Consider the following 11,996-nt stretch of genomic DNA (forward strand, 5'->3'; position numbering starts at 1 on the left):
TATCTTTTTGTCAGTAAACTTTTGACAACTTTCTCCGTTTTATATTTAGTAGAGTTTTGTTAAAACAAACAAGGTTGAATCTTATCCTATCCATGGTATTAGATTGTTTTGTCTATTTTTTGATATAAGAATTGCTACTTTTATTAAAAAAATTATGATCTCATACTGTAAATATTTCAGGTATGTAATCTTTATTTGTAAACTATCTTAGACATTTTAAGGGACTGAAGGGAATATGTTTAACAAGATCTTTTTAATTATAGAATTACATCAAGGTTTATTTGTAAGTTCTTAGCAGGGTTTGCCTTTTTGGGTATCAGACCCGTTTCTGCAATTTGTTGGAACGATATGTATTGGTCTGTATCGATGCACTGACACATGGTGCATCGGTGTGTACCGGTGTTTTGACAAGGAAGAAAAAGAGGGTGAAGAGGAAGGGGTGGTGGAGGAACAACGGAGGAAGGAGAAAGGAAGAAGAAGAAAGAAGAGAAGTGCAGCATCAGTGTCCCTGGGAAGCAATGGCGGCGTTGAAGCAGAAGTGGCAATGGCAGCATCACAACAGCGAAGAGGCAGCGTTGCTGCAGCATCGCAGCAGTGAAGAGGCAACGGTGAGGGCTGCGGCATCGTACGCGAGAAGACGGCTCATGTTCACAAGCCTAATTTGCCTTTTTTTTTCTTTTTTAACGCTGAAATGGATTGGGGCTCATCACTTTTTGGTTTTTTTACTATTTTAATCAAACCACTTGAAACAGGGGTGGTCTGGATATTGGTCCATGCTTGGACCAGTATGTACTGCCCGTACGGTATCGTTTTAGGTGGTACAACAATCATGGTATCGTTATGAGTGTCCAATGAGTGCCTAGCACCTCACGCATTTTGACACTTAGCACCTTTGGCTACATTGGGTTGTAGATTTTAGCCTCCATGTCACACAAATACCTACATGTGGGTAGAGTACAAATGAATTTACTACATCTCATCTATTAACTTAATCTTATAGATGAATTGAATTGTGTTAAAATTTGACAAATATGCACAAATTAATTTATGGTTTTTACTCGTGCTGCATTTGGTCTAGACTCTGATATCATTTATGCTAAAGTTGAAGTCTTTGGGCTACTTAATCTTCCCACAGTTTATACTCTTTGATATTAACTATTACATTCTAACCATTATTTGTGTGCTTTCTTGTCCTCAAATTCTTGTTGTGCTGTTCCATCTAAATTCTGCAGTATTGTATCCCCTACTTTAGTCTAAAATTGTTTTATAATATGTTTAGTGGAACTAAAAATTTGTTTTTTTTTCCTGTAGGCTTATTGAGGCTAAGGCTGTTGTTTTTGAATGTGGTCCAAATTGTAGATGCAGCCTTAGTTGTGTCAACAGAATATCTCAACAGGGACTAAAGTATCATTTAGAGGTGATGCTTAATTCATAAATGCCTTCGTCTCGTCTCAATATTTGTTATTTCAAAGCTTATCAGACTTTGTTCTTGTTGCTTGCGTCATATTACAGGTGTTCCGCACGCCAAAGAAAGGCTGGGGTGTTCGATCCTGGGATACTATTCCTTCTGGTGCTCCTATATGTGAATATACTGGGATTCTTACAAAGACAGATGAGATTGACAACGTAGAGGAGAACAACTATATTTTTGAAATTGACTGCCTGCAAACGATGAAGGGCCTTGATGGTCGAGAGGTGCTTATTGCAAAATGAGCAGTTTTACTTCAGTGAAAGTCTATTTTATTACAGAATCTTATACAAAATTGTTTGCCTGGGTAGCTTAATCTTAAAACTTTTGTTGAGTATCTGCACACAAAGATACTCTTGAATACTTATTCACTTATTCATGTCTCATAACAAATCTGTGGCAGCTGGAATAGATTAAACACAATACACTGTCATTAGTACATGACAATCATGATTGCTTTTGACAATGGGTTTTAAAGAAGAAAAATAGTAACAACATTGCACATGAAGAATGTGAATCATTGTTGGATCCTGCACCTGAAGTTTCCAACATAATATTATACAAGATATTTTGGAACATGAAACACTTGTGTACCTGCAGTCATGCATGAAAATCTTTTTCAACAAAAGAAGCTGCTTTGCTAGATGCTGATACTTTGTTTCTAAAGAGACTTTCCTGGTCTTTCACATAAAATTTCCTAGTCTTTCTTTCTAAAAGGACTTTTAAGAGGTCACCTTTGTTAAAATATAATTAGCATTTTTTGTTACAGCTTCTCCATGAGATCAAGTTTCAAAATCATGTTAGAAAGCTCATATCCATATTCTTTATAGTCCTCTACTGTACTCGTGTAGTTTACTTGTTAACATGCAACTAATTAATAATAAACATTATTTTTTACTCAACTAGATATTGACTGTTGCTCGTGCAAGATCCTTACTCCAAACATCATGCAAACTTATACGGATGTCTTTTTGTGTTATGATTTTCATAGTAGTTGGAATATTTCTCTTTTTGTTCTTAATTTTTAGGAATATTGAAGAAAAAATATAAGTGCCACAATAGATTGTGTTGTAATAATTTCTTTAATGTTACATATCAGAACCTAGTCAATGCCCCATAATTAATTCTTTGTACGCAATATCCCAAATGAATACTCCAAAGTTAACTTTCTGTAAAAATATTATAAATCTTGAAGTTAATGATCGTGATTAAGCGTCAAGAGGTATCTTCTTTGGCAATTAGTGATACTGCCCTAGAAGGAAAACAAGTGTTTCTAGCCTTTGCTTATTTTGATGAAAGTTTTGGTAATTATTTTGTACTTGCATTAGTATCTTCGACTTGATAGGGTTGCTTCAATTACAAGTAGGACAATTTATTTGGCTTTGTCAATATTGCTTTTTGTCATTGGCAACTTTTGTAAGTGCTTCAAATAGACTTTTAGTTGGGCAACATGAAACATGAGATCCATTATCACATTGGTCGATTATAACTAATATGTTGGCTTACTTCCTAAGGCTACAATCATGTCATCGATAAATGTTTGTCACCAGAACAAATAATATGTTTCTATTTTTTGCATGCAACACCGATTTACAAGCTCTATTGCTATCTTTTTGTCCTGAGAGTATCCTTATTTTAGCTAGTGCCATAATTTCTTTGCAAGAGGAATTTAGTTATCCTAACTTGATGTATTTGATAGAGGCGGCCTGGAGATGTGTCTTTGCTCATCAACCTTGATGACAAGAAGTCAGAAGTGGCAGAGTATTGCATCGATGCAGGTTCAGTTGGCAATGTTGCAAGATTCATTAACCACAGTTGCCAGCCAAATCTCTTTGTCCAATGTATTTTGAGCTCTCATCATGATATAAAAATGGCCAAAGTAATGTTGTTTGCTGCAGATACTATACCTCCTTTGCAGGTGATTCCCTCTTCATACTTTCCATTATTTTTTTTTACATTGTGTTTCGCTGTATACTTTAGTTGACATGACTATAGATGTGTGCTTCTATGATCTTGTCTTGTTAAACTAGGTGTCTCACTGTATACTTTGATGCTGGTATTCCTGCGAACTACCATTTTGCACAATAAAGGTCTATTTTAACTATAATCCAAATTATGGTAATAGTAAAAAGTTTAAAACAAGTAGAAAATGGAAGTTGCTACTGATTTCCAGTTGCCACACAGAATTTCTAGCAGCTGACCCTCCCCAGATCCTGCATCGACAGAAGCATGGTTTACTGGAAGCCCGTCAAAATATTTTCCTTGACTCTTTTTTATCAATTTGGATTTATAATAAAAATATATTCAAAACATCTTCAACACCAAGAACTGATGCCACTTTATGGAATGATCCTCTAAGAATATCTTGATGAATTGAATTCTACATACATTCTTTGTTCATAATTTTGCCACCAGGGAAGGTCAGCGTGCATCCACACGGTTGCCAATGCTGGTTCAGAGTATAATTACCAGGAACGAAGCACGCTCCATTTCATGGTGTGGTTGTGGGACTGAGATATGCCACTTATCTTGGTTTGTAGTAAATTAAGGCTAGCATTAGCTGGGTTGTTCTCTGGATTTTCTTAGTTCTTGAAACTTCTTTATGGGTAGTCTATCGGATAGTGTAAGTTATTTTGACCTTACAATGTCATAGTTCTCTCTAATTAGACAAATACCAATGATGTTAGATAGTTAAGCTTTTAACTTGATGACTTTTGCTATCATTTGGTGCTAATATTATTTTGATCTTTTGCTATTGATCTTGGAACTATAAAGCTGATTGGTATTTATTAGATTGGATTTTTAATCTCGATAATTAAAGTCACATACTGTCATGATTTGGATATGATAATATTTTTCTTTCTGACATACATTATATACTCAAGTAACTTAATGGAATATTATTTAACCACTAATATTGTACAAAGTTATAGAAATGCATAGTCAAATTAGTGCCTTTTAGATACACAAATTTGAAAAAAAAAACATCAGAAGTGCAACTTAGTGGTTCTATCTTGTATTAAGAGAGTCTTCTTATGCTGATTTGATTTGTGTCCTGCAGGAGCTCACATATGACTACGGCTATGCATTGGATAGTGTTGTAGGACCAGATGGAAGTGTCGTAAAATTGCCATGCCATTGTGGGGCGGTGGACTGTAGAAAATGGCTCTACTAAACGTTTGGGTGGACATTGGCCACATTGATGGTAACATGCCATTTAGATTTGTGCGGAGTGGTGCCCATCAATTCTTTTAGTAACGAATAAACTGCCTCTTTGGGTTTTCTGAGAGAGGGGGGCTTTGTTCGTGAACTTACTGATTAGACCTTTTCCAGGCTGGTGATTGTGCTCTTTTGAGTTGAGGGAGGGCATTTAAGTGCTTTTATTATAAGATTTGAAGGAAAAAAAATGATCCTCATGCATTCTTATTCTTTTGTTCCCCTCCCCTCCAACTGTCTACTCTGTTTCTATTATGCTTCTCCAGGGTGATTTCTTTTGTTCCCCTCCGAGTGTCTACTCTGATCTAAAAGCTCTTAGGTTCACAAAAGACCTAAATTAAAGAAAAAAAAAAAGAGCTCTGTTTACCAATTATAGATAATTGGTATTCGTAATCCATGCGTTCTTTTTCTCTATACATAATTTTCTTTAGAACAGAAGAATCTCACGCTTTTGTGGAAAAGAGAAAGTGCAAAGAATTAATGTTTCCATAATTTTCTTCATATTTTGGTATGTAGAAAAGGCCTAATGCTTAATTCTGTTGTTAATAAATAAACAAATTGATCCGAAATTATTAGTCAATACAAGTATGATTTTTGGAAGTTTGTGTTATCTAAGTTCCTAAATCGTTTTGACATTCTCACTATTGTTTGACTTTTCCCTGTCATTCAAAGTTTTGTATGGAGTCCATCACGTTATTTTGGGTTTTTAAGACATTGAACTATAAAAAACTCATTAAAAGTGCATTAAAAACAAAGATAAATGGACGTTCATTTTAGTCAACAAAAGCAAGGAATGATTGACATATATTATTATATGGTCAATCATGGAGGATTTAAAGCACATTTTAAATTTTAATTTAATTTGTGCCTTGTTAAGATGATTCCATCATGTTTTGTTATTTGACTATTTGTCGGTCTTCTGTCCTTATTAAAGCGATTGGTGTTGTACAGAAAGTCAAGGCGCGTGTTGGTTGACTCACCTGCTTCTGTTAGGTCGCCGTTAAAATGGCTGACGGCGTCAACGGAGGAGGAGGAGGAGATGGCGGCTCTGCTTCGCGGCCCCACCGGCTGCCGCGGTGGACGCGGCGCGAGATCATGGTGCTGATAGAGGCGAAGCGGGCTGCGGAGGGTAGAGGGAGGGGCGCCCGCGGGCCCCGATCGGCGGCGGGGGAGACGAAGTGGGAGTGGGTGTCGGCCTACTGCCGGCGGAAGGGGGTGGACCGAGGGATGTTGCAGTGCCGGAAGCGGTGGAGCAATCTGGCGTGCGACTTCAAAAAGGTACGGGCGTGGGAGGGCGGGGAAGGGGCGGCGGCCGGTGAGTCCTTCTGGGCTATGAGGAACGACTGCCGGAGGGACCGGCGGCTGCCTGGGTTCTTCGATAAGGAGGTCTTTGACATCCTTAACTGGACTGTGCTGAACGAGTTGGAGGCGGAGGAGGAGGAGGAGGAGGCTGAGGTCAAGGTTCGCGACGGTGGGGAGGGGGAAAACGAAAAAGACAAAGACGAAGTGGAAGTGGAAGAGGAGGAGGCAGTCTTTGATAGCGGTCGGACTGCAGCGGATAATGGTTTGTTCTCCGATTGCGAGCACGAAAATGGGATGGATGGGCAAGAGAGGCTGCCGCCGCCGATTGCGGTGACGCCAATATCTGGTAACTTGTTACTGGATCTAATTAGATCAAAGATTCAATCTTTCTGCAGCAAATAATTGGGGCTTATTACGTTAAACTGTTTTGGTTTTGGATGCAGAGAGGAAGTTCGAGCCATTTCAACAGGAATTTTCGGATCCAGGTATGTTATTGTTTTGCACTTTCAATTGGAGACTCTTTGCGTTTGATACTTGTGTCTTTGGTATCCAATTCTGACTTGAAAGCTACAGAAGTATAACATGGAATAGCTTCTTGATCATGGTTCACTGATGGAATCAAATAGTTCTTATTTGATTTACACCTGATGCACACTGTGATTTCTTTATGTCACAGTTACCTTTATGCAAGAATGATGCACAGTGGTTATGAAAGCCACTATGATGGTGAACGCTGTACCAAAAATGGCACAGTGTTTATCCTTGGCAAGAAAGTATGTTTTTTTCCTTTTTCGTTAGATATTTTCCTATTAAAAAATCTCCTATGATGGTAGTTTTCATGGATGATGCAAACTTTTGTGTGAACCTTCAAATTGGAGCTGTGTCCAAGGTTCTAAAAAGGAAAGCTAAACTTTGATAAGATTGCTCCTCTGAAGTTGAACGGCCAGTCTGACCAAAATACATGATTAAATGACGGGTTATTGTTATGTGATTTTGGATATGGTCTTGTTGATCGACAGGGTAAAGTGGCTTTAGCTAATAATCAAATCTTAATATTTTCATTTGTATAGTGTAAATGACAAATTGATCCTGGAAACTAGTTTTGTGTATTACATGGTTAAAAGAAGCAGCTTAACTTCTACTGACACAACTAACTGGGTTAACTTCCTATTTCTTGTTTGGTTTTTAACACATTGTTGTTTGATAATATTAGATGGGTTGTTCGAGTTTAAGATAACTAAAAGAGAGAACATGTCGAGAAAGACAAGGGTAGTTATAGAACTAGGAAAGAATGGATTAATTTGTTCCTCTTCATCGTATAGTTCATGTGATCCCATATCAACTGGGCTAAATCTTGCTGACTAGATTAATCTGTTCCATCTTAGTACCATTCGTTTTTGTAGGATACAGCCATCCTTAGACTGAAACAAATGCTACCTTAAGTAGCGGCTAAGCTGGATCTGGATGGCTTTATGTGCAGTGAATTTCAATGATCATAAACTCTCTTTTCCTTGAGAAGATAATTCCAGCATTTGCTTGTTTATGGCTTTTGGCTATCTTCAGGATGTAAAATGTTGGATGTTGTCTATAAAACTTATTTCGGCAATAAATAATTTCGTATGAAATCATATACCAGCTTTCCTTGATAGAATTAACTATTTCTGGTTAGTTATAGGAATATTGTCGAATCATTCATCAATTGGGCGCAATGACAGTCGTTTACTGTTCAATCTAAAAGTCATCTTAGGTCTTCCTTTATATCTTATTAATTCGATTGATTTGCTTTGTTTAACAGATGGATTTCAAAGTCTCATTTGGATATGTCCAAATCACCTCGAAAGTTTCTCTTATTTCAACCTCAGTTGAACCCTAATTATTTATAAATGCAATTATTTATTTATTTATTTTTCTTGTAGTCACACACATCCATTTTATCATCTGCATCTTAGCAACACTAATTATTTTGATATGTTTGTTTCTTTCTAGACTACTGAGCGTTCTCCATAAGCATTTCAATTTAATGTATCTTGGTTTATGATTGATTAAGGAATCAATCATGAACGGGGAATGAATGTTATGAATACAGTTTGCACGTATGGCACAGATCTATATAAGAAGATTGATGTTAAAGAAGAATCGAGTAAGCAGATTAACCAAGAATCTTGGAAATTATTGCTGTGAAATTTAAGGATCATGCATGATCTCTTGTTTTATATCATCGAATGACCAATAATTTTAAGACTTAAGTGATACAAAAAGACCAGAGGTAAAGGAATTCTTTTGCTTAAGCATGTGCAAAATTTACATTTTATAAATTCATTTTTGTGAATTATTGACATAATGTAAGTACTTAGGTGCCCTTGTCTTTATCGCAAGGGATAATGGAGTTGGATCCAAATATTTTAATAAATCCCACAAGTTAGAAATGTTTGTTCTCCTTATCTTTATGTTCCTTTGCCACTTTCCTGTGTGATTAAAGTGTTTACCACTTTGTAAAGAACTTTAGCTGATGGTTATGGTACAATTTAATTGAGGAATTTGCAATGCATGTGACACATCGAGATGCTGGGCTTTCATGCACTGATGCCACATCTGTACATGATAAGGAGTCCGTATGTTAAATGCCAACCCCTTATAAGGCCAACAATCTCGCCATAGCGACACAAAGGGCTCACACCTATAGCCTCACTTTGAAGCTGCTCAGAACGACTCTGAAAGTTATAGCTGATGCTGATGATGAAACTCAATCTTTCAGTGATGGTAGCATACAGCCTGCTTCTCATGTTTGTAGGTGGGCTGATGGGCTCTCAAGCGCCAATGCCATGCCCATATGTGATGGCAAGCACATAGGATGATCTTCAGGCCCCCCTGAAAGGCCCACATTTTTAAGTGCACAGGCCTTCTTCTATCATATACACTGGTATATTGATCTATTGCTTCTTATTGTTTGAGTACATAACAAATCTGTAACCTAGGGTGATGTGAAGGAGATGCAAAGGAAACTGTTAATTGCTCTAGGATTTTGTCTATGTTCAGTTTGTTTGTGAAAGATTTACCTATCCTTATCATTCAAGATGATGGATGTGCTGCCTTGTCATATGATTTCATCTAATGATAGGCCATGACATTTCGTTTGGGATTTAATTAATCACCTCAGTGAACTGCTAGCCCGGAACAAAATGACACTCATAGTCCCCTAACACCAGAAGTCCTCAGTCTATTGACTATTAAGAATATATCAGCAAGTCATTATTGATGTATTCTGATGGATTTTGTAGACCAGTCTGTAATGTGTACAAGAACTCTTTAGGACATTGGTTGTAAAAGAAATTTGTTTCTGAAGTCTTGTTTCTCTTTCTTATCTCACAAATCATCTATCCAGAGGATCTTTGATCAGAATAACAATTTTTATGGGTTTAATCATCAGATATGATACTTCTGCAACTATAATTACCTTTTTTACTTATAACTTAATATGACTCTTTTCATCTTTTGCCTCGAGACTGTCTAACCTAACTTGCTTGAGCCATGAAACCAAGCACCAATTCTTTTGTTCTGGTATGAAAGCGGTAGCCAATGTATGGCATCTAGGTTTATCAGTGAGAATTGCAGTCATCCATTTTGGTGGATTGTGATTATGTATCATTTACAATGGCTCCATGCTAAACATTAGAATCAGCTTATTACCTTATACCACTGTATGGTCAAATTTATGTTTGCAGGGATCGTCAACGATAGACAACCAGCTAATGACCATGAGACACAATCATCACAAGGACTGAAGCGGCGGCGCATTTCACCAGAAGAAGGAAGTAGCAATTTCGACAACCAACTGATCAAAATCATAGAGAGAAACAACAAGATGATCGTGTCACACTTCAATGCTCAAAATGCCAACTTACAACTGGAGAGGGATCAATGGAGGGAGCAAGCTAATAGTCTGCTTGATGTTCTTAACAAACTTGTCGATGCTGTTGGAAGAATTGCAGATAAACTATAAACCTCTGAGATGATTGATGAATGGAGCACATAGGACGTCGACAATCCATTGTGTTTTGCAAATTTGAGCAGCAATAACAAATTAGACATTGTAGGAACTCCATTTTTTTATTGATTCTGGGTGGTGGTGTATTGTTGGTAGGTTTCTAATTGGCAAAGGTGGATAAGAGACATTTTAGAGATGAATTAATAATGATTGTAAGTGTTGAAAATAGACAGGGTTTAGCTGATCAATTGATCAATAAATCCTGTTGTGGGCCGGTTTCAATTCCTTCTCCTGTAATGATCAACTTTGAACTTTCTTCTCTTTTACTGAAAGCATGCAGATGTACATGTGGAATTATGATCAGTTAGCTGATTTCTATTTGCACAAAAGAAAAACACAACAGTGAAGACTTTTTTATGCTTGTGTTGTTTTGACCATTAGGGTGGCGACCAATGTGCAGATTTCAATGCACCATTTTTGACATCATCTCACAACATTGTGGCATTATGGCATTAGAGAAGTCATATGAATATTATTTTAATAAAAAAAATTCGATAGTCATAAATTTTGATAAATGTGAAAAGTTTTTACAATTTTTAATGCACGACTTCAAGGGAAAAAAAAAAACTTAGCATAGTATTGTCAAACTAGAGAAGTCGTTTAAACTTTAATTCATAAAAAATATATATATATAACAATCATCACCAAAATAACTTAGCATAACATTATCCTACTTACCAAAAGTGAAGGATTGGAGTTGGAAGTCTCGCTCGAGTGGCAGACGATGAAGGGGTAACCATGCCTCGTTGGAATGAATTGGTTCTCAAGTTGAAGTCTCTACTGACCACAGACGATGAAGGGGTAACCATGCTCGCATGTCAGAGTGGCTGGTGGGAGGCCTCGCATGCTGTGCTGCTCTTCAGAAACTTGAAATAGAACAGATTGGCCCAAGATCAAAACATCTTACGAATTGTTTTACATCGGCGACGATGAAGGCAATTATATAAGCTGCATCAAATCATTCTTGGACCTTCGGCACAAACCTAGCCGACGATGATGAAGACGAAAGCAAACATGTTGTTCGAGGTAAATTACTCTTCATGCTTTGTGTTTTTCTGGCATTGGGAATCGAGTCATATCTCCCTCCAGGTTCTTGAGCCTTCAGAGAGTCAGTCCGGTGGCGTATCGATCATATGAGACAAGAAGTGAACGTCTTGATAGTCTTGCGTTACATGCATTAGCGATGTGCTTTATTCTTATTACTTACCAACTACACTGGTGGTGTTGAGATCAGGGTCTGCAGTATCGAACTGTACCGTCCGATTTGGGTGATACGTACTGATCCGACAGATTGTCGGTATACGGATCGGTCCGAGAGTACTGTAACACTGTAGCACTGAGTATATCGCTCGGCACACCTGGGTGTACCGTTCGATATACCGTATCGTATCGATACCGAGTTCAAATCAAAACATCGGTACGATATGATATTACGAACCTTGATTGAGATTACGAGACACGAGTTTTCTAGACAGCTTGGTGGGTAATGTAAATGCTCATCGTTGTTGCACGCAAGGGAAAGACCAACAACATGTACTAATGACCGAATGGACTTTTCTCTGCGGTGCATCTGATGCTTGTGTATGACCTGTCGCTAACTCGAGGTACTATCGGACCCAATTCGGTCCCAGAATTGGACTTTTCCAACCCAGACCCGTCCTCCTCCCATTCTTATCCGTTGCGTTGGCGTTTAAAGCGACGGGTGCTGTGGCCCAAATGGACGACCGAGATTTGAGTTGGGGATTGTGGACGGTTGAGATGGGCGAGAGAAGTGAGAATTGGAGAGGATCCTGAACCCCAAAGTCCTGCCGACTTGAGACGGGGACATGAGCAATTCCCTGTCCGTGGCAAAACGACTCCGGTGTGGATTGGATCCAAATTCTTTTCTAATCGAATTCTTACAATTCAGGATCATAGCCGTCTATTCGCGTGGACCATCCGCGCCCAAACCCCCTCTCTCTCTCT

The 11,996-nt window shown here is 38.0% G+C and overlaps 2 protein-coding genes across 3 annotated transcripts in view; both read left to right on the forward strand.

Moving 5' to 3' along the window:
* The window catches only part of LOC103994178 (histone-lysine N-methyltransferase, H3 lysine-9 specific SUVH4), a 39,035-nt gene extending 34,067 nt beyond the window's left edge, over nt 1–4,968 (forward strand). The window contains exons 13-16 of one of the 2 annotated variants that reach the window (XM_009414503.3): nt 1,312–1,417; nt 1,513–1,695; nt 3,168–3,386; nt 4,530–4,968. In XM_009414503.3, the coding sequence (XP_009412778.2) occupies nt 1,312–1,417; nt 1,513–1,695; nt 3,168–3,386; nt 4,530–4,643 (622 nt within the window). In that variant the 3' untranslated portion in view covers nt 4,644–4,968. The remainder of the gene's footprint in view (nt 1–1,311; nt 1,418–1,512; nt 1,696–3,167; nt 3,387–4,529) is intronic. The other variant, XM_065119388.1, reaches the window with a different exon arrangement.
* Nucleotides 4,969–5,626: 658 nt separating this feature from the next.
* LOC103994411 (trihelix transcription factor ASR3) lies at nt 5,627–10,334 on the forward strand. Its single transcript, XM_009414730.3, has 3 exons — nt 5,627–6,332; nt 6,430–6,471; nt 9,709–10,334. The coding sequence occupies exons 1-3, from the start codon at nt 5,690–5,692 to the stop codon at nt 9,984–9,986; spliced, it is 963 nt and encodes a 320-aa protein (XP_009413005.2). The 5' UTR covers nt 5,627–5,689; the 3' UTR covers nt 9,987–10,334.
* Nucleotides 10,335–11,996: the final 1,662 nt, after the last annotated feature.

Source organism: Musa acuminata, chromosome BXJ2-8 (genome assembly GCF_036884655.1).
Source record: "Musa acuminata AAA Group cultivar baxijiao chromosome BXJ2-8, Cavendish_Baxijiao_AAA, whole genome shotgun sequence".
In the NCBI taxonomy this organism is placed as follows: domain Eukaryota; kingdom Viridiplantae; phylum Streptophyta; class Magnoliopsida; order Zingiberales; family Musaceae; genus Musa; species Musa acuminata.

Excerpts from the sequence above, each read along its gene's own strand:
- LOC103994411 (XM_009414730.3), top strand. The coding sequence starts at position 5,690 with ATGGCTGACGGCGTCAACGGAGGAGGAGGAGGAGATGGCGGCTCTGCT. Across the intron at positions 6,333-6,429 it reads TGCGGTGACGCCAATATCTG|AGAGGAAGTTCGAGCCATTT; the intron begins GTAACTTGTTAC and ends TTTTGGATGCAG. Across the intron at positions 6,472-9,708 it reads ACAGGAATTTTCGGATCCAG|GGATCGTCAACGATAGACAA; the intron begins GTATGTTATTGT and ends TTATGTTTGCAG.